This window comes from Mixophyes fleayi, chromosome 5, assembly GCF_038048845.1.
Source record: "Mixophyes fleayi isolate aMixFle1 chromosome 5, aMixFle1.hap1, whole genome shotgun sequence".
Taxonomy (NCBI): Eukaryota; Metazoa; Chordata; class Amphibia; order Anura; family Limnodynastidae; genus Mixophyes; species Mixophyes fleayi.
The window spans coordinates 51411934-51438705 of NC_134406.1; the positions used below are offsets into that span (position 1 = coordinate 51411934).

Here is a 26772-nt window from a genome sequence, read left to right on the forward strand (position 1 = left end):
TTAGACCTTTTTGTCAGATGTTGCTATGGTATACTGAAGTGAAATTACAAGCATTTCATAAGTGTGAAAGGGTTTTATTGACAATTACATTAAGTGTATGCAAAAAGTCAATATTTGCAGTGTTGACCCTTCTTTTTGAAGACCTCTGGGTCTGGCGAGTCTCCTGTCCATGTACCCAAACGTTCGATGTTTTAGTCCCCGAGCCACTTAGTTTTTACTTTTGCCTTATGGCAAGGTGCTCCATCATCCTGGAAATGACATTATTCATCACCAAACTGTTCTTGGATGGTTGGGAGACGTTGCTCTTGGAGGATGTTTTGGTACCATTCTTTATTCATGGCTGTGTTCTTAGGCAAAATTGTGAGTGAGTCCACCCCTTTGGCTGAGAAGCAATCCCACACATGAATGGTCTCAGGATGCTTTACTGTTGGCATGACACAGGACTGATGGTAGCGCTCACCTTTCCTCCTTTGGACAAGCGTTTTTCTACATGCCCCAAACAATCTGAAAGGGGATTCATCAGAGAAAATGACTTTACCCCAGTCCTCAGCAGTCAAATCCCTGTACCTTTTTCAGAATATCAGTCAGTCCCTGATGTTTTTTTCTGCAGAGAAGTGGTTTCTTTGCGGACCTTCTTGACACCAGGCCATCCTCCAAAAGTCTTTGCATCAGTGTGTGTGCAGATGCACTCACATCTCCCTGCTGCCATTCCTGAGCAAGCTCTGCACTGGTGGTGCCCCGATCCCGCAGCTGAATCAACTTTAGATGACGTCCTGGCACTTGCTGGATGTTCTTGGGCGCCCTGAAGCCTTCTTCACAACTATTGAACTTTTCTCCTTGAAGTTCTTGATGATCAGATAAATGGTTGATTTAGGTGCAATCTTAGGAGCAGCAATATCCTTGCCTGTGAAGCCCTTTTCGTGCAAAGCAATGATGACTGCACCTGTTATCTTGCAGATAACCATAGTCAAAAACAGCTGAAAAATTATTTCAAGCACCACCATCCTTTTAAAGATTCCAGTCTGTTATTCTAACTCAATCAGCATTACAGAGTGATCTCCAGCCTTGTCCTCGTCAACACGCTCACCTATGTTAACGAGAGAATCACTGACCTGATGTCAGCTGGCCTTTTGGTGGCAGGGCTGAAATGCAGTGGAAATGTTTTTGGGATAAAGTTCATTGTCATGGCAAAGAGGGACTTTGAAATTAATTGCAATTCATCTGATCACTCTTCATGACATTCTGCAGTATATGCAAATTGCCATAATAAGAACTGAAGCAGCAGACTTTGTGAAAAATAATATTTGTGTCATTCTCAAAACTTTTTACCATGACTGTATAATACCTCTAAAGAAAATTTCTATAACTTCCCACATTTTACTAGAAGGCATCTTATGATTTTAAAGAAACAATTAGGTGAATAGTCAGATAAAGAAATTTATTTTGAAATGCTTTCACTAAATTCTTTAACTTTTGCGATAACATCTCATATGGTTCAGTGGTTTCCTGACCAAAAACCCAAACCTCATCCTTGCAATTGAATGATTAGAAAAACTTGAACAATGTTTCCTCAGCTATGTAGAAATATTATATTCTACTTCATGTTGGATAACCTATAATATGAATTAAAAAATCTCACAACTTTTTGGGGAATGCCCTGGGGTCCGACTGCTTTTAAATTGTGTATTCTACTTTCTCAATAAATGGTTATAGCAATCACTGAAATAAATTTCCTGTCTTTATATTATTTCATCTTCCTCAAGGCCACATCCCTTCTAATGATCACTAATTTGTTAATCAAGTCCTAATAGCTAGGATAACTGTAATTACACAAGCCTGAATAAAAACCAGCATTTTTTCATATTCTAGCTAGAAGTGATCATAGATTTACTTTGGACAACACAAGCACTTATCTTTCTAACACCAATAAACAGAAGTGTTTAGGTCCCTAACAGTCTAACATGAGCACACACACTCATCTGTACAATAAACCTCACGTTATTACAATTTTAGAAAATTTTGATTCTTTAATTTTGCCCTAATTCCTATTTTTATATTATTTTTTTTTACAAAGTATCTCTATTGTCAGTGACAAATTTCTTGTAAGTTTTTTTTTTTATCTAAAATGTGTAATTATATTCCATGTTAAAATATTTTTATATTAGGATTGTTGAGTTTTCGCTGACAGCAAGAAACATTTAAAATGAAAACAAGCATTTGCCCAAATTTATGTTTGCAATGACTTTGCCTTATCCTACTCCTTCTGTTCTCTAGCTATGCATCATATTTACCACTGTACAGTAAGCCCAAGTTGCCCACTGAGATTACAGAGGTATCTAGTGCTCACTGTATATGAAATTGTGATCTATGATCCTTTCGCGTTTTAAGCCATTATATAATCCTGTCTGGTAATCTGAATGCAGAGTTCACCTTCCCCTCTTAAAGAGGAGTGCTTGGACATGTTTTACAGCAGCTAATACGAAGCTCAGTCATGCAGAGCAGTGGATTATGGGGTGTGTAGTTCTTTACCAAGCACTGAACGCACTAAACTTGTTTCTAATGATGTCTCAGAAACACGTAGAAGGCGCTCAAGTTGAATATAACCTAAGGTCAATAACTGCAGAGTCGAGACAAGGCAGCATAAAAGAAGTAATTTTATTTTGCAAAGCATATAAACCACCTGGCATATCAATTTCACGGTCCTCTGTATGCAAAGGCAGGTTTTTTTTCCCTGTAGTTAGAATGTGCCTTTAAATCTCTGTATGAGTGAACATTCTTTTTGGATATCAGTGAAACATATTTACCCACATTTGAAAACACAAAATCAGAGTAGAAAGTCCAGAGTATTCCTAATAAGTAGTTCATAACACTCATGTGTAAGTTACCTTGACTGAACATTAGATGAAACGGTTTGATTTGCCTTCACATTGACTTTGTACATGTCTGTTAAAGTACAGAAAGACCACGTCACAAAATGAAAAGTTCTACCTTTTTTTTTTTCCACTAAACATGTCCTGCTGGCCAGGCAAGTATATGATATTAGCACAACATTGTTATCAACCCTGAGATTTATCTGATGGAAATTGGGAATATAATTATCAGGCAGGCTGGTAAATGTGGTCATCAGAGGATCTCTGCCTGTGTGTGGTCACCTGCTCATCATACTAACAGGTAGCAATGGAGACGGAGTCAGGCTTGTCAGGAAAACCCAACATTAGCCATAGTATGTGCAATGTCAGATACTTTACCCTGAGTATGTTACAGCAATTTTATCGACTTCATTCAATTTGTCTGATTCCATAAACCCACACACAGGCATGTTCATCCAGTGTTGAAGATGTGATTTTGACTAATGAAGGGAAGTTGTTGAATGAAAAAAAGCTATATAGTTTCTTTTTTGTTTTTTTCTTATCTATCCAAACGATGTTCTATGCATCCACGATCCATTGCATCTTTTCAGGTCTCATCTGCTGCAGTTTTTTGGCACTGACCTCCAATGAGTATTTAGAAAGTACATTTCATGTGTTCAAGGCATTTTCTAGGTATTTTTCCTGTTAATCCTGTTCTCTTTATTAAGTTGTTTTGGCAGATGCCTATTGTTTACATAAGTTAGACACCCATGTGCCCTTATCACAAATCCGGTTCACTCATCAGCACAGAAAACAATTGCACTGTCCCAATTCCATCCAATACTCTAATCAGACATCTTTATTCCGAGAGAAGTAGAAATCTATCCCTCTGTTCTTGTGTTGTTTAGGTATGTTTGACGGGCCTTTTCCTCTCCTAGTTGGTGGTACATACTGTAATAAAAAAACTCTATTAATATAAAAGATAACACCATTACTTTAAAGGAGTAAATTATATATACATTACACAATATATTGCCTCACCTGCATTTTACAGTAAGGGTTACTATAGGTTTCCTTTGCAAACCTTCAACAAAATATTTATATGTTTGAACTAGATAAAAAGATGAAGGGCAGCTCCATTACTTTAGCCGTAATCACCCAAGAAGCTGCTACAGTGCTCTGTGGGGCCTAAGGAATGTCCACTCCCACTGAACATTTACTGTAGGCCATCATCAAGCATAACTTACAATGGCAAAATGACTGGGGTGGGAGGCATGGACTCCTGACTGACTCTCACATTGCCCATATGTAATATAGGACTAGGATAGGAGCAGAACATAATTAAGAGGCTAATCAGGAATCACAACCAATTTCATGACATGTGCTCCTGTATAACTGAAAAACGTAGATAGTCAGTTCCCTTCTGACTTCTTACTAATGGCCCTGATGACTGGTCTGTTCTACAAATCTCTAGCACACTATCGGAAAGCACTACTGCTCGTACATAATTACCTGGTATGAGGAAGTTCACCTATACAAACATTGCAAGAACTACCGTATATAGCAATGCTTTTACACTTCAATGTTTTTGTTTCTGTATACATGCTAGTGTCATACATACAAAACACCTTCAGAGATGGACATTTAAATTAAACAGAGTTCCTGGTAACAAGAAAGAATGTTCCTTAAACATTGTGCTACGGTACAAGGATATTCCTGCTAGCTAGCAAAGCTTGTCACTTCTATCTGATGTATAATATGATATAATATGAGTATCAATCTGATGCCCAATATGCTTCAATTAAATTCTAAATATACAAATGTCCAAGCGTACATGGCACACACACACACACACACACAGTCAAAGTGTAAACTTTCTAGTGTAAAAAGTTACCAGGATCCATCACAAAACACTGCTCATTAAAACATATTTGAGTGAGGCAACGGGCAGCCCAAAAATAATAATTTGACACACACTGGTATGCTGTTATCTCTTAAGCAGTTACCAGAAGACAGCATCAAAATTCAGAGAATCAATAAGAATTCATGTGGATACTATTTTAAAGTCTACATTGACTCCATGTTGCAGCAATAAGGCGTGTTTGACTAGGGTTTAACCATATTATTATATTCAGCGAGCGTGCTGACCTTGTGGCAGGCACTGACCAGTGTGTAATTGTATCAGTGAGGGTAGAGATGCCTGTGATAGGGGCACAGTTGTGATGTGAAGAGAAGAAGGGAGATAAGCAAGAAGTCACTGACAGAGGAGCAGAAGCACAGTTTAGTGACTGACAGACACGGATGACGATAGATTGTGGTGCCAAATACACCTCTGTATAAAATGTAGTTTATAAATCACACTTTTTTGCTTTCCCATTACTCTGGGTGTCCATGTATAAACCAGTTTGAAATAGAGTTTAGACGTGAACTGCAGCCTGCGAACTGTGTATCAGAGCAGTAAAACATTCAGGCAACAGCCAAATACTAGATATTTGCAAAAGAAACAAACATAATGAATGATTAGCTCCACTTCTCAGAGTAGTTATTCTGGCCACACGCAGCGATATTGGCGCAGGTATCGGAAAACTGAGCCAATAGCAAAATTAATTCAAAACCCCGCCCTTGTTATTGAGCATTTTTTGCACAGCATGAACCTATTGCTATTATGGATATATGACCCAACTTTTGGTTTAGTTACGACCACATTTGTTTTTAACATTTTTACTTTTATTTTTTTATGTTGCACATGAACAAGATATACATGAACTAATGATCTTCAGTACTTATTTGTGGTACATAGCTAATTAGAATACCCCCGCCTGACACAACTTGTAACCAGTATTAGGGACCAGCATTTGGTTTTTAGGCGGACTGCAAAATTTAACATCTCCAGCATTGTTCATTGCACTTTGTTAAATCTTCCAAAATAAGTAAATAAATGGGATACTATAAATTGTATGGCTGCTGCAGGGGCGCACAGAGGACTTTTCAGGGGGGGTTTCCGTTTCGGCTGCACTGTAGTATACAGCAGCCGCGGCGCTGTCAAAGAAGCGTCGCACCGCCACGGACGCTTCTTAGACAGCGTCGCGGCTGCTGTATACCACAGTGCCGATATGTAGGGCAATTTTTAGCGGAGGGGGGGGGGGGGTTTCTGGAGACCCAGAAACCCCCCCTGCGTGCGCCACTGCGCTGGCCCAATGCCTATATGCAGGATATGGTACTCAAAGAAGACTCTTAGGGCCAGATTTAAAAGAAGACTCTTAGGGCTAGATTTACTAAGCTGTGGGTTTGAAAAAGTGGGGATGTTGTCTATATCAACCAATCAGATTCTAGCTGTCATTTTGTAGAAAGTACTAAATAAATGAATGCTAGAATCTGATTGGTTGCTATAGGCAACATCCCCACTTTTTGAAACCCGCAGTTTAGTAACTCTAGCCCTTAGAATCTGTATGGCTTTATACAGGTTCTCAACACTTGTAACAAGACGGTGGGTTCCGCAATGGGACTTACCGGCTTCTGGTTGATGTGTCTACTCCACTCTGGGGCCACGACAATTGGAACTGGGTAGGTCTCCCCAAGACTTACGTTAGCATGTGCTAGGGAGGGAGCACTCAGCGCCCAAGGTGTGTGCGCATCTCCACCTTTTATCTGCTGCAGTTCTGTAACCCAGAGTCGGATGTAATCGCCCTTTATAGAAAGAGGGTGAATTCAATCAAAGTAAAAACAAATAAAAACTTTAGCTTTTCAAAATGTAAAATTATCTTGTAATCCTATAAATAAGCGCGTGTATAGACACTGCATACAAATCTCAGCATACAGCCAGAGGCTGGGGCTAGTTAAACGTAGAAAGCAAAACTGGTTCTGATTCTGCTATGCAAACATCTGAGAACTGCATAGACTTGTTAATTACCTAAAACAAAGTGCAAAATATAAAAGCAGAGTATGGAATGCTCAAATATTTATAAAAACAAAACAAAAAATTAAAAACTAAACAAAAGCTGCGCTGTAAATAATTTGCCCGTTCAACAATAAAAATAAGTTCATTTTAAAAATCAGTGTTTCTGCATATTTGTTGAATGTAACATTAGAATAGATTAAATGCAGAATGTAATTTGTGTATAAAACCATAGAATATATGATCATATAGGTCTGCAGAAGACTATTCTTATATGTTAGATTCTAAAATAATCATCATGCAGGGTATAGAGGACTTTGATACATACATTCCCATCATAATCCAGCCCTTGTTTAATCATGTTGAACTTTCTGTTTTCTCTCGGGTCATTCCCAAGTCCAGCGCTGTACAACCAATTTCCATAATTACTGCAAACATCATAGTCCACCTAGACACATAGGAGAAGCCACACTTATTTACGCAGTCATGTTTCTCTATGCAAACCAGTCCTCAGATAGCAGGCAGCCACCCAACCAGTTACACGGATTGTCCACCATGACATGCCACATGCAACGGTAAATAAATATATTGGGTTATATTCTGTTTGTTTGTTTTATTGCTAGCTTTATGTACTTTTATCTGTGTTTTAATCAAAGGTATTGATTTGTGCATGCCTTTCTACAATGTATGTTAAATAAGTGGCATTGCTTCCTACCAGGGCCCTACCTATGAGGCGTTTGTATGTACTCCCTGTGTTTTCCAACTTCCCTTTGGTACTTTCAGCCATGTATCTTCCGGCACAAGTCTTTCTTTTTGTTGCCCTGGGAAGCTCTCTGAACACAATGGTGACCAATGGAGAGTGCACGTCCTGTGGTGCAGCCAATAGATGCAGAAACACCATCAATTCTTCCAGATGATGTGAAGCATGGCTGAAAGTAGCAAAAGGAAGCTGGAAGATAAAGTAACATGTTTAGGGTCAAGGTTCAATGAAGGTATGAACAGATTTGTACATTATACAGAAAACCCTAACAGAAAAAGAGAACTCCTAGGCGCTAAGACAACACAAAAATAAAAATAAAGATAAAACCACAACATAAAATAAATCATGTATTAAAAACAAAAAAACAATACATATAATTTCCAAGTGCTTCTGGACAGATAGAAAAATAAAAAAAGAACAAATTCAGATCTGAAAGAGCTGGAAAGTAAAAATAAAATTTGGGGTTTCCTCTGCTCTCCTATTTGGCAGCTTGTTTCTATTTTTACTTTCTTAGGGAGCGCAGATTAGGATTTTGTTTGTATATACAGAAAACCCTGTTTTTTAAAAAAAAAAAAAAGAAGAAAAGAAGAAAAGAAGAAGGAGTCGTCACCACAAATGTTCCAGTGGAATATGAATTTACAAAATTGAAGAATAGACCTGCTCATGAAAGGACGGTCTCTGAGATTTCACACATGACGTAAATGGACTGTAACATTAAACATTTTCATTGTGTAGGAGACATTCTACACATAGTTTTACATTCTCTCTCTAGGCTGGCTGTGTGTACAGCTAGGGGGTAAACCTTTATTGTTTAACTGTGCCTAACAAGGGAATGTATATCATACACGTAGTTTTAAGTTCTCTCTGTGTGCGGGCTATGAGTTAACTGTGGTGTTGTGTAGGTTTCCTCTTTGCCAGCACTCTAAAGGAGAGATCAGGTCTGGCAAGAGAGAGGGAAATATGACCATGAAGACACAAATATCTCCATGTCACTTAATCATCTCACAATAAAGTATCTTGGGAAAGAGTCTATCACTATCTGTAAGAATGACAGTAGGAGATAAGCAGAATTATAGGGAACAACAGTGAGACCTGTACGGAGTGGTGAGATTGTCAAGCACCATCACAGGAGGAACTTGGTAAAATCCTTTGACGAGAATATTTTATACATTCATCATTTATTTCAATAAAGGGAAAATAAAGCACACAAAAAAACCAGAACAAAACATAAGAATATAGGGCCTGATTCATAAAGGAACTTGGTTAAGAATTTGAGTAAGTTTTCTGGACAAAACCATGTTTCAATGCAAGGGGTGTAAATTAGTTTATTATTTGGCACATAAGTTAAATACTGACTGTTTTTTCATGTAGCACACAAATATCAACTTTACATTTCAGTGTACAAATAAGCTATAAAGTATTTGTGTGCATGAAAAAACAGCCAGTATTTAACTTATGTGCCAAATAATAAACTAATTTACACCCCTCGCATTGCAACATGGTTTTGTCCAGAACACTTAAGTAAAAAAAACTCAAATTCTTCTCCTTAATGAATCAGGTCCATAGTCATTTTAATTGGAAGTGATGTCTGCTTCCACTTCCCACTACTGACATAAGTTTAGAACAGATCCAATCCGGGCCTGTGTGTGTGTTAGGGAATTAGATGGTAAGCTCCCCTGGGATAGGGACCTATGTGAAGCGCTGCATAAAACGCTGGCACTATATAAATCAAAGCTAATAACATTAATGTTGCAGTTTACATTAGTAAATTCTTGGTACGTGAAAAGTGTGGTAAGAATACAAGTTGGATCCAATGGGAAAAGGCATAATGACGTAAAGTGTATATAAAAATCTAATTCACCCCTTTTTTGATTCCATGATGTACCATAACGACATGTGAAAAATGACAAAGGGTGTTCTACTTCTCGCAATCACTATACATGTATGCTGCAAGCTCTCATTCTATAGCTTAATTTAATGTGAAATTGTATTATGCATTAAACAATGCAAATTTTGGCCATTTGAACACTCACTGCACATATTGAGCCCCAGTCTCAGGTAACATAATGCACAGTAAAGGGACTGGAGTATGAGATGCATCACCCTTATTTATTGTAACAAGATATTCATGTTTCTCATGGATCCAATGCTCCGTGTGAATGCAAGGTAGAATCGGTTCCCTACTTTTACTGCAGTATGTAAACAGAACTAACAGTCACTTAGCACTGGCTGAGACACCACTTCCCCATTTCTCATCATAAATTTAAAGCTTGTGAAAAATCTTTAATTACCGACAATCTCACGAGCCTCAGAATAGCAGATGAGGTTCCCATCCTGTCATCAGCATCATGGATGTGACTTATAGTCACATAATGGTTAATCAGTTTAAGAAGGATATAAGGTATTTAGGTATAATGGTATCCTGCATCTATCTGATTTCTCTGCACACCAACATGGATAGAGATCTACTTAGCACTCAGACCAACCATTTATGGGCAGCTTTACGGTGACAAAACTGGTCACGATGAATATTACAATTAACATAAGGTCAGGTGCTTCAAACATGTTCTAATGACCACTGGAATGTGTACCAAGATGTGTACCAGATCTATTAACACATAGTTATCCTTTGGAATGGAGCACATCATGGAGATCACAGTTTCTGCCAGAGTAATTAGATAAATGATATCCAAATATATGGAAATGAACAAGTAGATCAAGTGAATGCATAGGTTAGATGGGAGCACTATCCTCTTGTATAATAAAGACTGAAATCAATCAGACCTCTGTAACTAGTGCTTTATATAAGACAAGTTAGTGGCGCACAGACTCTGTATTCTGATAGACGAATAGCACAGACTGATCGTGTGTGTCTTTAGCACCCTGAATACATTTACTTGATCAGACTAAGCTTAAACAAAATGAGAAATCAACCAGTGATAAATCTGCAAATGACACCTAAATAAATGTATATTTATTACATTGGGGCTACGCATATAGAGATTTACTAAACACTGGATGTCTCCAGTTAACTACAATTAAAGTACAAGCCCCTCCATGGAAAAATCAATGTACAAATAAGAAAATGTTAATTCAGCGTCTCTGTACCTCTATGAAATACAATTCCCAATTAGAGGAAATCCTCGTCAGTGCAACATGAGGAATTAATGTGGAGTTCATTAAGAGTATAAGAAACCATTGGAACAGAGAACACAAGTCTACATAACAGTTGTAGAAAAGGCTGCCGTTGTAATGGAGCAAAAGATCACAAAGACTCATACACAGACAGCTGAATAAGTCCAGGGCCAATGTTCATAGCAGCAAGCTTAGCGTGATACATGGACATCTGAAATACTGTATGGTAATCGGAATATAAGACAGTCACATTTTTAATATTAGAAAGAGATCATTATCCATGAATGCAGAGCCGGTGCTAGGAGCCTCTGAGTTGGCGCAGGCGCCGTGATGCCCATTTTCCACACTAGGCGCATACACAGAAATGGCTTCACTATGCATAGTGCACCCTCCGCCCCCTCCTTTACTTCTGTGCTAGTTCGGATACCTGCTCTGTATACAGGTACTTGGAACATAGAGATATGTTGCCTGCACCAGAGGGATAAATATAAAAAATGAAAAGAAGAGGATGCAGGGGAGCCCTGGTAAGTGTGGCACCCTACTGCTTAACGTCTTATGCTGACCCTGCATGAATGGATCAGATAAGGATAATTATTTAAGCTAAAAGCTTCAATTACGGCAAATACCTTATACTTATGAAGAATAAAAAGCCTCAATAAAATGACTACAATAGAGGTCAATTTATGGCTTAACCAAAATTGTCTGTTCTGTATTTATGACTGTGGGAGAATATGAAGAACTAAGAAACTTCTGTCTCTCAAACCATATGCAAAAGAGTCGGATGTTATTTTGTGAACTTAAGCTGGGTACACACTACAGAAAATTTCTCCTGATGCCACATCAGTAACGATTTTACCAACGACTTGGGGGGAGGGGGGCACAATCAGCATGCCCCCTCCCAATCAGCATGCCCCTTCATGTGTACTCTTCATCTGTCATAACAGTCAGCTGAAAAGATCATGACTCTGTAAACTCTATAGAGATCCTGATAGTGAGTGCATACACACTGTAGAGTTGGAAAGACATCGCTCCATCGTTGAACGAGATTTTTAGTCCGGTTTAAAAATCAAATGAACAAATACAATGAGCTTTGGAACAACCATCGTTTCAGTGTACACACTAATGCAATATTGGGCCGAACGGTCATTTATCGTGTGATTGGCAAGAAAATTGGCTGAAAAGCCTGTAGTGTGTACCCAGCCTCAGTAGAGAAAGAGAAACAAGTAATTCTAAACAATCATTGTGAAGGTTACCGGAGCTCACTTGGGACTTATCATAGTAAGCTTGAGCTAGCTGATTACTTTAGCGACAACAGCCACAGTGTAGAATTCAAAGTGGGGCATAAATATAATGCAATTGGGAATATATAAATTCTATTATAATGAAATACAGTATAAAAGTAACATCAAATAGAAATTAGTTCTAAAAAACAATAATAGAATCATTATCAAATTGGTTACTATGCAGATAATGATTGATCATTTCATTATTAATAACCCCTCGTACACCAACACCTATAGATTTTAACACACAACACATGTTATATTTTGATTTTTAATATTGAGGTTTTAAAAGGATTTCAATAAAATGGATATGTTTTTAAATACATCTTGGTATGAGATATTTACTAGAATATACTTCTCTTCTTTCAATATCTTTCGGGTATCATTTATCTAATTAATGTGGCAGAAACAATGTGATCTCCAAGGTTTGCACCATTCCAAAGCATAATCTTTCCTTTCTAAAGCTCAGATTATCACTTATATTGTCTAATGGACCACCTGGGAGTAATAGCCAATGTAATAAACCTTCCAATCCCATATTTACACATAGTTACATTGTGTGGATAAACTGTTGCACAATAGTGTTCATATTCACAGTTTTATGGTAAGTATCTCCCCAGGTCCCAAGGGCCTGATACTTGTCACTTTATATCAAACAATAGATAGCTGTATTAGGATTGACTAAAACTGGGTACACACTGAAGAATTGTTCAGACCGACGTGCTATCTCAACCGATTGTACCTACAACTGAAGGTCCAGTCAGTCTGACGATTCATGTAAACACACTGACACGATTTACCTTCAGATCTGTGCTCTTCATCTGGTCCTCTAGTCCGGAGAATGACAGCACAATATTCATTCATTCACTACTGTCACGTTGTCACTCTGATTAAAACCCCCTTGTTATAGCTATCCACATGTCCTAACGAATTTTGTTAGCTTCTGTGACTCTGAAACGAAATATTCTGTCACAGAAGGAACAAATGAATTATTCCTTCTACAGCACTCTCTACATTTATTCACTCCGACATTCAGTGCTAACATCAGCTGAAAAGAGCCCGACTCTGTAAACTCTATGGAGATCGTCAGCATGAGTGCATACACACTACATGATCGTTAGGTGATTGATCAGAAAATATTGAACGGTACGACCAACCAAATAAGGCGATAGTCGTCTATTTGGGCAGACTTTCGACCATCGTGTCACTACACACACTGACTGACTTTCGAACGAGCGGTCGTATGTCGGCTGGTTGAGCAGATTATTGGACAAAAACCCTGTAGTGTGTACCTAGCTTAACTAATGGCATGGTCTAAAAAATATAGATCTTGAGCCTGGCTAATTGAGTAAACATAGCAAAACTCATCATCAAGTGATAACGGACTGCTGAAAAGTCTTATAGAGGTAATGTGGATAAGCTTCCAGTAGTTACAAACCAGTAGAACACTGAACTCCCCACTTTATTCTGTAATAATTCAGTTCTTTTCTTACCAGCAAATATTCAAACCATTCAGCACCCATTCTCCAGTCAATGCCAAGGTCCTTGGTGAGAAAACTGGCCACGTTCTGGCGCCCTCGGTTTGACATAAAACCAGTCATGACCAGCTCACGCATGTTAGCGTCAACAAAAGGAACCCCGGTGCGGCCTTCTATAATGAGGAACAGCACAAGATCGCCGTCAGTTACAAGCTTTGACGTAGTTATTCCAAAAATAATGCATACAATTCTTATAATCTGCATGTGAGAGGGGGAAGAATGCTAAGTGAGTCACTGACCTTTCCAGGCATCAAACAACTTTGAATCTTTCTTCCAAGGTACTGTTTTATCCTGAAGGCCTAAATATTTGAAAGTGTCACTATAAGACGCTTAGAAAACATTTTTCATAATAAGCAACATATACAAATACAATAGCCAATAAATCATAATCAGCAATAGTCTACCTATTTCTGATACATGTATAAAGTGTGTGTGTGCTGGCGGAGGGGGGATGAGAGTCCATGCATAGATGAACAAACTTTGATACTTCAGTTATATAGTGGCATCAGTACTCATAAGAATGCAGCCATGTATCCAATTCACTATGAACCAGTGGTATGACACCGGTCCAATCCAGTGTCACTTTTATTACACACTTCCTGCTAGAAGCTTTAATCTACCGCTCAGGTCAAGGGTCGAAAATACATAATAAAGAGAGGGGGTTGTTCCAAAATACACAAGCATGTTAGCAAGTGTAGACATACAGCAGTTGTTATCAGAGCAGATAACGGAGAAACAGCTTGGCAGCATGGTGGCTCAGTGGTTACATTCCTGCCTCATAGTGCTGCGATTGCCATGGCCTTATCTGCATGGAGTTCATATGTTGTACCCGTGTTTGTGTGGGTTTCCTCTGGGTGCTCAATTTCCTCCCAAAGTCCAAAACATACTGGTTGGTCAATTTACTGGTAACAGAATTAACTGTCTTGACAAATATTCTCTGTATAGCACTGCATAACGGGTGGTATAATACTAACATCAACACTTGTTCTTCTCAGTTTATTTCCCCCCAGTATGCATAAAAGTGTATTTACAGACATTTTGTTCCAGTACATGGAAAATCGTTCCAAACGAGTATGGAAATATACCAATCAAAGCATCTTGTATCCCACATTACCTCTTAGTAAGAATATTCTTCTGCCATACTTCAGAGCTACAAAACGGAAGTAATCTCGCCATAAAAGCTCAAACACCACCCTAGAGAGAAATGAAACGCCATTTTACAACTGGTGGGAAAAATAACCTTGGAAACATTGGCTTCCATTATATCGTATACTGCCAATTTCTCAAATTGGACCCATCACCTACACACACAGGAGGCAGCCATTTTATGTTGAGGCAATATCTCCAGAATGCGGTCTCATGTCTTAATGAGGTCATTAGTTCCTAGAGAGTGGATAATCTGAATGTAGGTTCAGCCCACAAAATGTCTGCCTCCACTGTTGGGTTTACTTTAAAAATCACCAGACTCGGCATAGTAGCTGTGTTTATTTTTTTTCTACCTAACATTAAATTCAAAGCATCTTAAATGCTCCAGTGTATCACGTTCATATGCCTGCAGAAAGCAGGTTGATTTAATTTCAATTAAATAGGTTTCATTGCGTAGGTTGGATTTGCCCCATTATGATCACCTCAAAAACAAATGTAAGATTGGTTGCTATAGGGTTTTGCACAATGAATTACCTGAAATTTGTGCAAGTAAAAAAAAAAAAAATCTACTTCTAGCCCCAAACACCTTCAGGACAGGGAGCTGGGACTATATTAAACAGATGTATTTGAACACCTCCCTGAACAGGTTATTTCACAACTTCATGACCAGACCACATGACACAATTTTGCAATATGTTGATTAAACTGAAAATAATTTTACTGCCTTGTGAAGTAAAATTTTACATTGTTTTATTAATTTGGTATCAAAGAAATAAATAAATCATTTTATTATTAGTGCAATGTATAGCAGTGAAGGGCAGGCCAAATTAACAAAACCAAAGAATGAAAATCACCACAAAAAAATAATAAAAAAAAAAAATACAATTTTTTTTTATTATTTAAATGTGACCAGACTGGTGTGTGGTGATAGACACGAGAGGATCTGATACAGATCTCCCTTACACCTTACACCACCCTGGGGAAAGTGCATGATGAGCTCACCATTGTGACATCACAGGATTTCCTGTGCTCAACGGGCAAGACGTACAGCTGAACATAGCATTACTTATAGTTCCTGGCTATGTTGCTGGAACCTGAAGCAGTAATTGAAGCAGTAATTGGTAGTAAGCCTGGGTGGTAAATCCTCTAAGAGGTACGAGCAACAAGGAGTGAAAATTTTAACCATAAAAATTCCACGTAGACACCTGCCGCGAAGTTCCTATCTAACCTCGTAACTAATTGGGTCAACCCCAATCTGTCTAATTCGGCCTTCTGTACATGTGACCAAATCGACCATTTAGCAATAAAGCCAACATTAAAATATTGCAGTGTTTGGGTACTTTTAATGATAGGGCGTCTGCTGTGCATAGGAAAAACATCTTCCCCACCATCATAACTGTATTTCAAATATCCTACTTCTCAGGGCCTGATTAAGGGTTCAGACCGTACATACAATAGAATGAAGCATTCTTCCATAGTAACTACACAACTCCTGATTATTGGGAGAAACAATTGGTAAAAAGCTTACGATTAGTTCTTGGGTGAAATTAGCCTTTAAGGACACAGGCTAAAATACCTGTACTCATGCAGGAATAATCTGTACCCCAATACAGTGCGAGAGCCACTACGGAGGTCTAAACTCTCTTAGGTACTAAGACCAAGCTACACGTAGCAGATTATCTGGATGTACCATTTATAATCACAGTAACAACGAAAAACTATGATAAAGCAAGAGAAATAAATAGCTCTTTGTTCCTTACCAGTATGTACTTTGATTTGCAGTTCGTTCTCTCTCATATTTCTGGATCTGCTCAAAAATATATCTGGGGGATATACAGCCCAATGCAAGCCTGAAATACAGTAAGAGATGAGACATGTGGTATCCTGGAGTTGGTATTACAAGCCATCAATCTTTATAACGTAATTGATGTATGATTCCCAGGGTGGGTAGGGAGAGGGGCTTTATGGTTTGTACTCCTTACATTTAGGAAGAAGCATTCATTTCACATAGGAAAGCCTATACATTGTGCATATTCTCACATCAAAGTTACTACAGTGTGTTGTGGTTGAGACTGCTAAATGCCCTAGAGTGGCAGCTGGTAGTGGTGCCAACCAAGACCAGACTCACTGAACAGAGCTGTCTTAGGATCCCGGTGCGATTATTATACAGAATCACACAGAGCCTGCATCAGCTTCAGACAAGTCCATCTGTGTGCCGCATCTTGCATGAAAGAGCCCTGCGTCATCAGAAACAGACCCGACGGCAAGGAACGTAATATACAATTACTGTCAGAACGCTAATGATACTTACGACTGCCTAGGACTTCAAGAGTGGAACAGAGGAGGGAGGGGGTAGACGAACGTAGGCAATGTACAGTAAGGGTGCGCTGAGTGGGGACAGTAAGGGTGCGCTGAGGAGGGGGGGCAGTAAGGGTGCGCTGAGGAGGGGGGGGCAGTAAGGGTGCGCTGAGGGGGGACCGTAAGGGTTGCGCTGAGGCGGGACCGTAAGGGTTGCGCTGAGGGGGGACCGTAAGGGTTGCGCTGAGGGGGGACCATAAGGGTGCGCTGAGGGGGGACCATAAGGGTGCGCTGAGGGGGGACCATAAGGGTGCGGACAAGTCAAGTCCTGGGTTTCTCTAGAAGTATGTGTTTTATGTGTTTTTTAGCCGTATTGTTTGCACCAGCTACAGGACAGGTGTAAGTGCTGACTAATAGCGATGACTAACACGACAGCCTTTGTATTAAAACCTACATGTATACGAGCCACTGTCTAGCATGGTACATGTGTATACATGTAAGAGACTATAAAAATGCTCTGCATGTACACTACACATTAAATACATAAATCAGGATCTTCTTAATGTTAAAGAAAAACCATGTAAAGACGGTAAACAAAGGGTGATGGACATATATTGTTGCTACTACTACTACTACTAGCACTATAAAAATTAGATTCTGATGAGTATTTTGTGGTAGGTTTGAGACATGGATTTGTACCTTAAGAAGCTTCTTCTGGACCAAAAAAACGAGATACGTAATTTGCACTGGTTTTAAAACCTTTGTATCTTACAGTCTTACAGTGATCATAAATATTGTCAGGTCACAAATATGCTGTGATCACTGGGCTTTATTTACAAAGAAAAAACTGCTGAACTGAATGTAAAATAAAACACATACGACACATACTACAGTCCGCTGTTAGAGAGCTAAGGAAATTCATTGCACAGTACGTCTATTACACACTCAGCAGGAGATAAACCAGAAGTCAGTCAAACAACCTGAAAGCTAGTCATTAGGCCCCATCCTTCTGCTAAACAACCAAATTTGGCCTATTACAACAGGGGGCGGGATCAATGTCGTGGATAGCCCTGCCCCCACCCACTTCACCGACGTGGGCAGTATGCGGGCGTATTCCGGGAGAGTAGGCAACTATGGTGTACGGTGGTTTCTGTAGTAGTACTGGGGTAGATTTACTAAAACGGGGCAACCATTAAAATAAATAGTGGAGAGAAAAGTACAAAAAATAGAGTTTAAAATGTAATGACACCAACACAGCTAACTTTATAAGGTAGCTAGCCAAAGTTTGTATTACATCTTCATATTATTCTTCTCATTATATCGTTTGAATCTTACCATGGAGCGAATTTGGTTGAATAATCTACTCCTATAAGTCCATTACGAGTATCTTTATAAGAAGCAACAAGATTCTGTAGAGAATAAAAAAAAGAAAATTTTTTTTTACAATCAAATGACCAAATTATAAATCGAAGGGCTCCCTCTGATGGCAAAAAGAGGAAATATGTGGTGTTCATCTAATGAGTTAAATACTATATTGCCTGGTCTAGAGCTTATGAGAAAACTCTTGAGGCAAGATTGTTTCACCATGCAGAAAGATATAACAGTTTCATAAACTATATTTAGTAAAATGTTTTAAAAACGAATAGCAAATAAGACAAGGCTCAAAGTAAAAATCCATAGCCATTACACCAAAACTGAAGCCAAAGATGAAAAAGTGCTCAGGTAAGAGAAAAGTCACCGCAAGACAATATTTAATGGAATTACACATATAAAGAAATAAGCTAACTCCAAGTAGTTATAGACCACATCAGTCATATCTGGACTTTCAGATTACTGTCTAATAAAGATTATAATAATTTTAAAGTGAATGAGATCAGGGGTCAGCTACGAGAACATTCCATTGATATTTAAAAGATGTAGGCTCTGCCAAAGTTCTTAATGGAGCAAACATATTAAGTACAGCTCGAGACAGTGGTAATAGAAGAGAGGGCAGATAAAACGACAATCACATCACTCGAGTTAGGAGGACAAAATCACACAATGTGCCACAAACCAACATCTTCTAACGGATCTTTAAGATAAATGGAAGAGGGCCAAATGGCCATGTGAAAGCACGCGATGAACATAAATAATTGTATAAGTTTACTGAAAAAGGAGGAGATCCCAAAACTTCAGTCAGTTCATCTAAATCAATGATCAAATGTTGAAAATACCTCTTGCAATTTAGCCTAAACTATAAAGAGGTGCCCACACACCCTCATTTTTTACTTCCAGTGCAATGTTATTCTGGGATGTTACAACAATCGCTGTATGTGGCACATAGAGGATCTTAAATGACGTGATCTAATTGCAAAGAATATTCAGAAACAAGATCATCCACATTTGATAATATAGAATTATAATTGTCCATTACATTAAAAACATTTTTTAGCACTGTGTGTATACAGATTAATTAGATTTAAGATATATCTATTTTCTGAGCAAAATCACTAAATCAAATTTACTGGATTTAGATAATTTGTGTAAATTAAAAAAAAAAAAGGAATTTTGGCAATGTGCGCGGCCTAGGGCCGAGCTATTAGTCCGCGCACTCACTTTTCCCAGCTTTTCATCAGGTTCAGATGGGGACATGGATAAGTGGATGGAGCTGGAGCATGGGCCCCAGGGGGTTGACCCACACACCCCCACCATAATCCGCTACCTGTGGGTATACATACTTTGTAGGTAGCATAACATGTTTCAAAATGCAACTAGGATTTCCAATCCCTTGGCAGGCCATAGAGGACACAGGTCTATAGTTTGGATATCAAGGCGTCTAATCTCTCTATTAGAATGTGCCCCATTCCTGCCTATACTTCTCACACTAATGCACCCTCACAACTGTCCCAATCTCCACACCGAGCCACATGCGCTCCTCTTGTCTTAGCTGTGCCACGTGCAGTGCCCTCCTTACCCTTTATCTACATTGGTAGACATTTATCTCTGCAGACGCCTTACAAATCAGTAATAATAATAATAATAATGTTTTGTTCCTTGAGAGTTTAACCAGATATTTAAGCAACAATACATGTCAAGATAATACCTAAATTGCGTTCCTGACATATCTCCCAGCTCTGGAGTACAACATTCAGGGATCATTCTGCTACTTTTCTAGCGCTATTAAGGGTCATGGGCACAGCATGGGATAGGCACATGTCCCTATTTTCTCAGTCCTGGCTTTTGTGACTGCTAACTAGACTGATTTTTCTAGAGCTCAGACTCTTCATTTCCATTTAGCAGCCAAAGAAATAGTAGGAATATGATCCTATACCTGTTTCACTGAACTGGCAGATTATGGACTGAACAAAGAATATGATACTTGGGAGTGCTGGAAATAGGAGAGCCCTGTGACAGCACGCGATACAGACATAGGTCACTGCATAGCCGTTGTCTCCTGCCTGTAGACCTGACACAGAAGAAGAGTATGGCCATGTGCATTAGGACAGTCTTCTGCGCTCACATGTTTCTATCACTTACTGTGTCCCAGAAGTAATGCTGCAGTCTCCGTAGGGCCTCACTTTCACCACCACTGCAGGGAAAAGCAGTTCTCGGATCAGATAAAGGATCTGCCAGCCATGGAGAACAGTCCGTTAGTAAAGCAACTAGATGCTTAACACAGCGTTGTCCAAGTTTTACAATTTAAAATAACACATAATAAAATAGTAAATACATGTTTATGGGTTGAAGCATATCTGCAATTTCAAATATTTCCTTTATTGAAGATTCTAGCTGTGGTTATCTAAATACTTTGCACTTAAATTACCATAATGCATATAATAACGTAGAAATTACTTTTACATTGAAAAACTTCGTATGTTTAAGCTAAAATTGTAACCTGGATGTCTTGGTCAAGAAGGGTAATGACCAGCTGAGAGACTGCGCTCACCTTGCTGCCCCAAATTATCTGCAGTCGGGACAGTTCCTTCTTCCAGGCCCCCCGGCAAAGACTTCAGCTTCTCCGGCATCTGAAGCGTTGGCCGTACTTTGCATTGTATCTCTACTGCTTTTCTGAACTGGGTGTAGACATCAGGTAAACTTCAAGACATAAGAGAAAGTCACCGGGAAGAAGGACAGACAGGGCCTGGTGTAGTGTTGGGTGTCAAAGTAAGATCTTGTGTGTAAAACATCTCCACAGAAAATGTGTAAGTGCTATGTAGACTCCTTATGTTTAGATGGGCGCACAGGGGAAGGGAGGGGTATGCAAGCATAGACCTAGTAGAGTAAGGACGTGGTGAGGGAAATGACAGTCTGACCTGGACACAAACCTGCCCATCAGGAGCTAAATGTCACATGGGTACGGGAGAGCAGGTTCTTACTCACTGGAACATCGCAGCTGCGCATTTTAACTGTTTACACATTAAAAATATCCGCTCATTTTTGGTCGCACCTCTATGGGGTGCGAGCAAAAACAAGGGATATTTCTATGCAAAAAAAATCCAAGGTGTCTCATGTCACATTCATGGAAGTAGATTTAATTTAAACAGAATAAAAGTGTTATTTGAATGGCTGATGCTAGTATTTACAAGTAATCACAGTTATATTTAAAACTATATGTTTTTCATCTTTGAAACCCGCTCCTGCACCCAAAACTCACTTACAGAAAACATTTGGCAGGGTAGAAGCTCTACTTGGGGTAAGGGCGTACCCACAATCAAGGTTGGGACACCCTATAGTGAGTGTTTGTGTACAGTTAGGCAGAGACAATGTAATTTGTTATTTTCTACCGATAGGGGAGACTGTAGAACCAACCGGTGGGAGATTGGCAGTGGAGGAGACCCCAGTTAGAATGATCTATCTTACAGTGATAAGACAACTTCATTCAATATTAGGGGCTTGACAGCCCCACCTGCCATACTGAAACATTTACCTAGAGATATGCCTAAATGGAAGATCCTCGCGGTGATACAAAGTGGATCCCCAAATTGTTAGATATTTTACCCCATGCTGGGAACAGACTTGTTTTATTGATCTCTCAACATCAAGCTCTTCCTTTGTTACCTGAAAAAACAAAGTTATCAATTTGGATGCAAACAATGATAGCGTGCTACAAAAAGTCATAAACAGCTTACTCTTTAGTGTAATGCATCTGGCTTTCATCATTCTGCACTAAGGATATTTACATTCAAGATACTGGAAATTGTTTGCACCTGTTAGCTGGCCGACTGAAGGAAAGTTTCCAGCATAGCCGACAGTACATACAGTTTCCTGTCTATGGAAGTAGGTTGCCTTAATGCCTACTACTATAAAGGATGCATCCAGCAGTTAATCTATATGTCATTTCACCAGTATATATTAGTCACACAAGTTTTAATGTTGCTGTGTGATTCCATTTTTTGCTATATAATCAGGGTATTCAGATCGGCGATGGAAAGATAACAAGGCAATACAATGTACAACATTTTGCCTTTTATTATTGCTCATATATGCTCTAATGTTTTATAATACAATTACTTTTTGTGTCCTTTCCTCAGTTACAGGCGAGCGCAAGTACTGAGAAAAAAACTTAATGTAAACTAAAAGTATTATAGAACTCTGTATTGGCTAGCAATCGATGCGCACACAAGATGTGCATCACGTTGGTGACTCATCTGTAGTGCCCAATGTGGGCCTCATTAAGAGTAATCTCATTGTTACCAGGACAGTTTCTCACTATACCCCCCCAGGGTAACACACAGGGAAAGGTGGCTCCTCTCTTTAATGGACAATTCTGTCTACTAGGAGAGGTGTTGCCTATTGTGCTCGTTTATAAACAACTGCAACTACCACATAGAGCCCACTATTACAATAGCTCTAATAGTACACCAAAGAGTCTGAATTTACGATAAGTAAAAGATCTTAAGCTCATGCAAGACAACAAATCCAGGACATCAGATAACCATTCTGCATCCAGCATATTATACATACTTCCTCTTGTAATGCGACGGTTGACACTGGACCCACTTGCTTGATTAGATCATCGATGACGTCTTCTGGAGGACCTCTCCTCAATAACAGATTGCTGTGTGGATACAATAGCAATGACAACACGGTGGGGATAAAGTAGATGTATGTGGAATACATAACTTAGATAGGGTATTTATAACAATATATAAATAAAGGTCTAGAACAGTTGTCATACCTTCCTTTTTTCTTCAATGTGACCCTTAAGTCCTTTACACTTTCTAACAGGAATTTCAAACGATGGGGCCCAGTCTTGGGAAAGTTGTAATGATGAGTTCCCAAATAGTGTCTTGGATCAAAGCAATACAGTGGGATGATGTGATCTGCATTCATGTGAGCCCACAGTAGCAGCTGCAATACACAGGAAGTAACTAACTATAATCATTGTACAATGCACACATTTACCATTAAAGAGAAGTCTGTGTTTTAGTCTGGTGTAGTGCCCACTATGGGTGTCATTTACAGTTAGAAGTGAGGAATTAGAATATAGAAGTCATTTAAAAGTTTGTATTCTGCCTTTAAGATTGCTTCAAATATAATGTATATTAAAGAAAAATAATGAGCATGTGGTAATGTTCCAGGGAATATGTGGGACATGTTTAAATAGTAGATAAGAGAAGAGGTGGTAAGAAATAGTTTATTGTAGATACCATTTTAATTGGTAGTGTTTTGAAATTCCCTTTGCAAGGCTAAAATCATAACAGATTTATTGCCCCAATTATTTTAGACTTATGATGCCGGGTATTTTTTTGCATGTTAGAAAAACTGAGTGCTATAAGAATGTGTAATCTTGATTGTAATATACAGAACAGTTTCTATACACACAAGAGATGGTGTTGTGTTCTCTCTGTTCTCTAATTGATCAATTGTTCGATGTATGCATGAAATAAGAATTCCTTTGATTATGTATACCTCGGCTTCAATTCAGGGATAGCATACGTTGGAATTGACAGCAGCAAACACAGCTATAGGGTGCAAATTTGTACCTGGGCAAGCATGCAAATGCAATTATTATCATTTTTGTTTTTATGCAAAATATAGGGAAACACTGGCTTTGCATATAAATGCACAAATACTTTGTCTTTACACTGCAATTTATAGGAACTCATTAGTCAATAAAATCATTGATAAAGCTTATCTCCAATAAAAAAAGCAAAAAAACTGAGACTTCCCTGCAATGTAAGAATATAAAAATGTAAAGTAGACATACAGTACATTATGTTTAAATCTAAACCTGCAGTCAATATGCTCCTTCCAACACCGAATCCCCAGTGGCCTCTCCGTACAGAAGGGCGGCAGTTGGGGAGAAGCTGTAATCAAGGACATCGTTGCTTCCGATTGGTCCTACTTAAGCTACATTAGGTGGCAATAGCGCTTGAATAGACACTTCACACACTTCAAATAGGCAAAACTGAGACCCATGTAATAATTCAGTGAAGACAGCGCTTTTGTGGATGACAGTATTCATGTTAATACAGTTATTAATTCAGTAGGAACCACTGACATCAGAGGCATGAGGTACAACCTAAAACAGCTTAGCCCTTGGAATTGAATGCATGTGGTCTTAACCTGTGGCAGATTAAAGGCTCTCACATTCTAGCATGTGAAGATCTGCCCAGGTTACGTCGCCCTCATTGTATTTATTACATGATGATCATTGTCTGGATACCAGATGGAATTATGCTGTTGAGGGAAACAGACCATCAACATTCCCAGACATTTGTTTTATACCAGGTTACAGATCATGACTATTACATCTTTTAGTATTGGTATGTCAACAGTTTTGATCCAATTTGGTCTGTCACCAAAACTTAGCATGGCAGATAATCTTTGATAAAGTCGTATGCTCTATAACAGGGATCCTCAAAATACGGCCCGTGGGCCACATGCGGCCCGCTGAGGACATTTATATGGCCCGCCGGCATGGCCGGATTAAGGGGGGGGGACACAGGGGGCACGTGCCCCGGGCCCCCCGCGTGTGTGCCGGCAGTCGGGGAGGGAGGGGTACCCTGCAGCGCCGCCAAGAGGCAGTCTCAAGCATTTTTTTTCCCCAAGTACACACAGCGCGCACGTCAGCGCTTGGTGCGGGTGTACCACGCGGGAGGATGGGCGCGGAGTTTGCCTAAGTAATGAATGAATGAATGTGCAGCGCGCCCTAGTCTCTCCTTGCTTCCTTTTCAAAGTGGGGACTGTGCAGTCTATTGATACAGTGCACAGCCCCTACCTCATGTCTGATGGCCACTCCTGTTCAAACTCTGCGGTGGGGCCCACTTCTTCTGACCTGTGGTTGCGCCCTGCCGTCCTGTACAACAGCTAGGAATCTTAAGGTGAGTAATTTTCAAGAAATACAGGGACACACATACACTGATATATACATTAGGCGCACACACACTGGGCACACTTACACTGGGCACACATATACTGGTACATACACTGGGACAGGCATCCTGGGCACGCATACACTTGTACAGACACACTGGGCACGCATACACTTGTACAGACACACTGGGCACACTTACACTGGTACACACACTGGTCACACATACAAAAGTACAGACACTTGGCACGCTGACACTGGGCACACATACACTGGTACACACACTAGGCACGCATACACTTGTACAGACACACTGGGCACGCATACACTTGTACAGACACACTGGGTACACTTACACTTGGCACGCTGACACTGGGCACAGATACACTGGTACACACACTGGTACAGACACCCTGGGCACACATACACTGGAACCAGACATTGACCATCTCATTAGCCAAAAGCAGGCCCATAGTTCCCATTGAAATACTGGTAAATTTGTTGATTTAACTTTACTTCATTGTAAATATTGTATTTGTTCCTGTTTTGTTTCTTCACTTCAAAATAAGATATATGCAGTGTGCATAGAAATTTGTTGATAGTTTTTGTTTTTACAATAGTCCGGCCCTCCAACGGTCTGAGGGACAGTGAACTGGCCCTGTTTAAAAAGTTTGAGGACCCCTGCTCTATAACTTTTACTAGTGTCTGTGTGCAAGGTTTCTGGCAATCCACATAAACCTTAATATCTGCTATCGGTTCAAAGACTGAACAACTCTGGAAAACTAGGACATGTGGCAGAAATAGTCTTTGGCTACAAGATGAAGCATTAAACCTTGAATCATGCAATTGTATTTCAACACTGCTTTCTATGTAAAAAAATTAAATAAATAATGTTTCCTCTAGTTTTCCCATACTGTGAAAACGAATTCTATATTATGTATGCTGAAATATATATTTATTTAAAATTTAAGTATTGATAGCTATTAAGTAGATTAACAAAAACATTTCCTTACAGTTATACCATATCATGCACATTATAATGTAATAACTACAATCTTTATTACCATGATCATTTTAACATGGACACAACAAATCCTTGTTGATAAAACAACATCCACATGCATACCAGGTAGCTCCACCCCTCTCTTACACAACCCTCCAATGCATACTTGCACTAATAGACACTTATTACACAACCAGCCCCACTGAGACTCGTTGTATAACTAGCTCTGCAAACACTGCACTCTGAGCTCAGACATCGTACAGCAGCTGTGTCCTGCGTTTCAAACTTCGAGTTCTTGACTTACATTTACGATGTAATCTGAGTAAACAAAATAATATGGGTACTTGCAGCAGGAGAGACTATCAATTAATAAGAGGAACATACAACAGCACAAGGTGTCAGAAACACCCACGTTCCGTACCTCATTGTCATGGAACCTTAGATCATTTCTCAGCAAGCAGATAATGATTTTAGCCGGTGTGCTCATGGTGACCACACGTCTGTCCTCTCTCACTGCAGATGGAGACAGCAGCAATGACTCCTCTCACGCCCATCTAGGGGACGTCAGA

At 39.3% G+C, this 26772-nt stretch overlaps 1 protein-coding gene across 3 annotated transcripts; it reads right to left on the minus strand.

Moving 5' to 3' along the window:
- Nucleotides 1-2636: 2636 nt before the first annotated feature.
- Nucleotides 2637-26772, minus strand: LOC142158313 (cryptochrome DASH). 3 transcript variants are annotated; one of them, XM_075212179.1, is made up of 14 exons: nt 26625-26768; nt 23062-23234; nt 22848-22941; nt 21811-21941; nt 20830-20978; nt 20421-20509; nt 18240-18313; nt 16367-16456; nt 14575-14654; nt 13700-13759; nt 13416-13573; nt 7073-7192; nt 6360-6536; nt 2637-3800 (listed from the first exon to the last, which is right to left on the minus strand). In XM_075212179.1, exons 1-14 carry the CDS (start codon nt 26688-26690, stop codon nt 3699-3701), a joined length of 1563 nt encoding a protein of 520 aa, XP_075068280.1. In that variant the 5' UTR covers nt 26691-26768; the 3' UTR covers nt 2637-3698. The 3 variants fall into 3 exon arrangements, with proteins under 3 accessions (XP_075068280.1, XP_075068282.1, XP_075068281.1); XM_075212181.1 differs by lacking the exons at nt 6360-6536; nt 7073-7192 and having other exon boundaries at nt 26625-26771; XM_075212180.1 differs by lacking the exons at nt 2637-3800; nt 6360-6536; nt 7073-7192 and adding an exon at nt 7199-7693 and having other exon boundaries at nt 26625-26772.

Coding starts and splice junctions, on each gene's coding strand:
- LOC142158313 (XM_075212179.1), bottom strand. CDS start 26,690: ATGAGCACACCGGCTAAAATCATTATCTGCTTGCTGAGAAATGATCTA. Junction 23,235..26,624: donor TAAGGTTCCATGACAATGAG/GTACGGAACGTG, acceptor TGTGTATTGCAG/CTGCTACTGTGGGCTCACAT. Junction 13,760..14,574: donor AAGAATATTCTTACTAAGAG/GTAATGTGGGAT, acceptor TCAAATATTTAG/GCCTTCAGGATAAAACAGTA.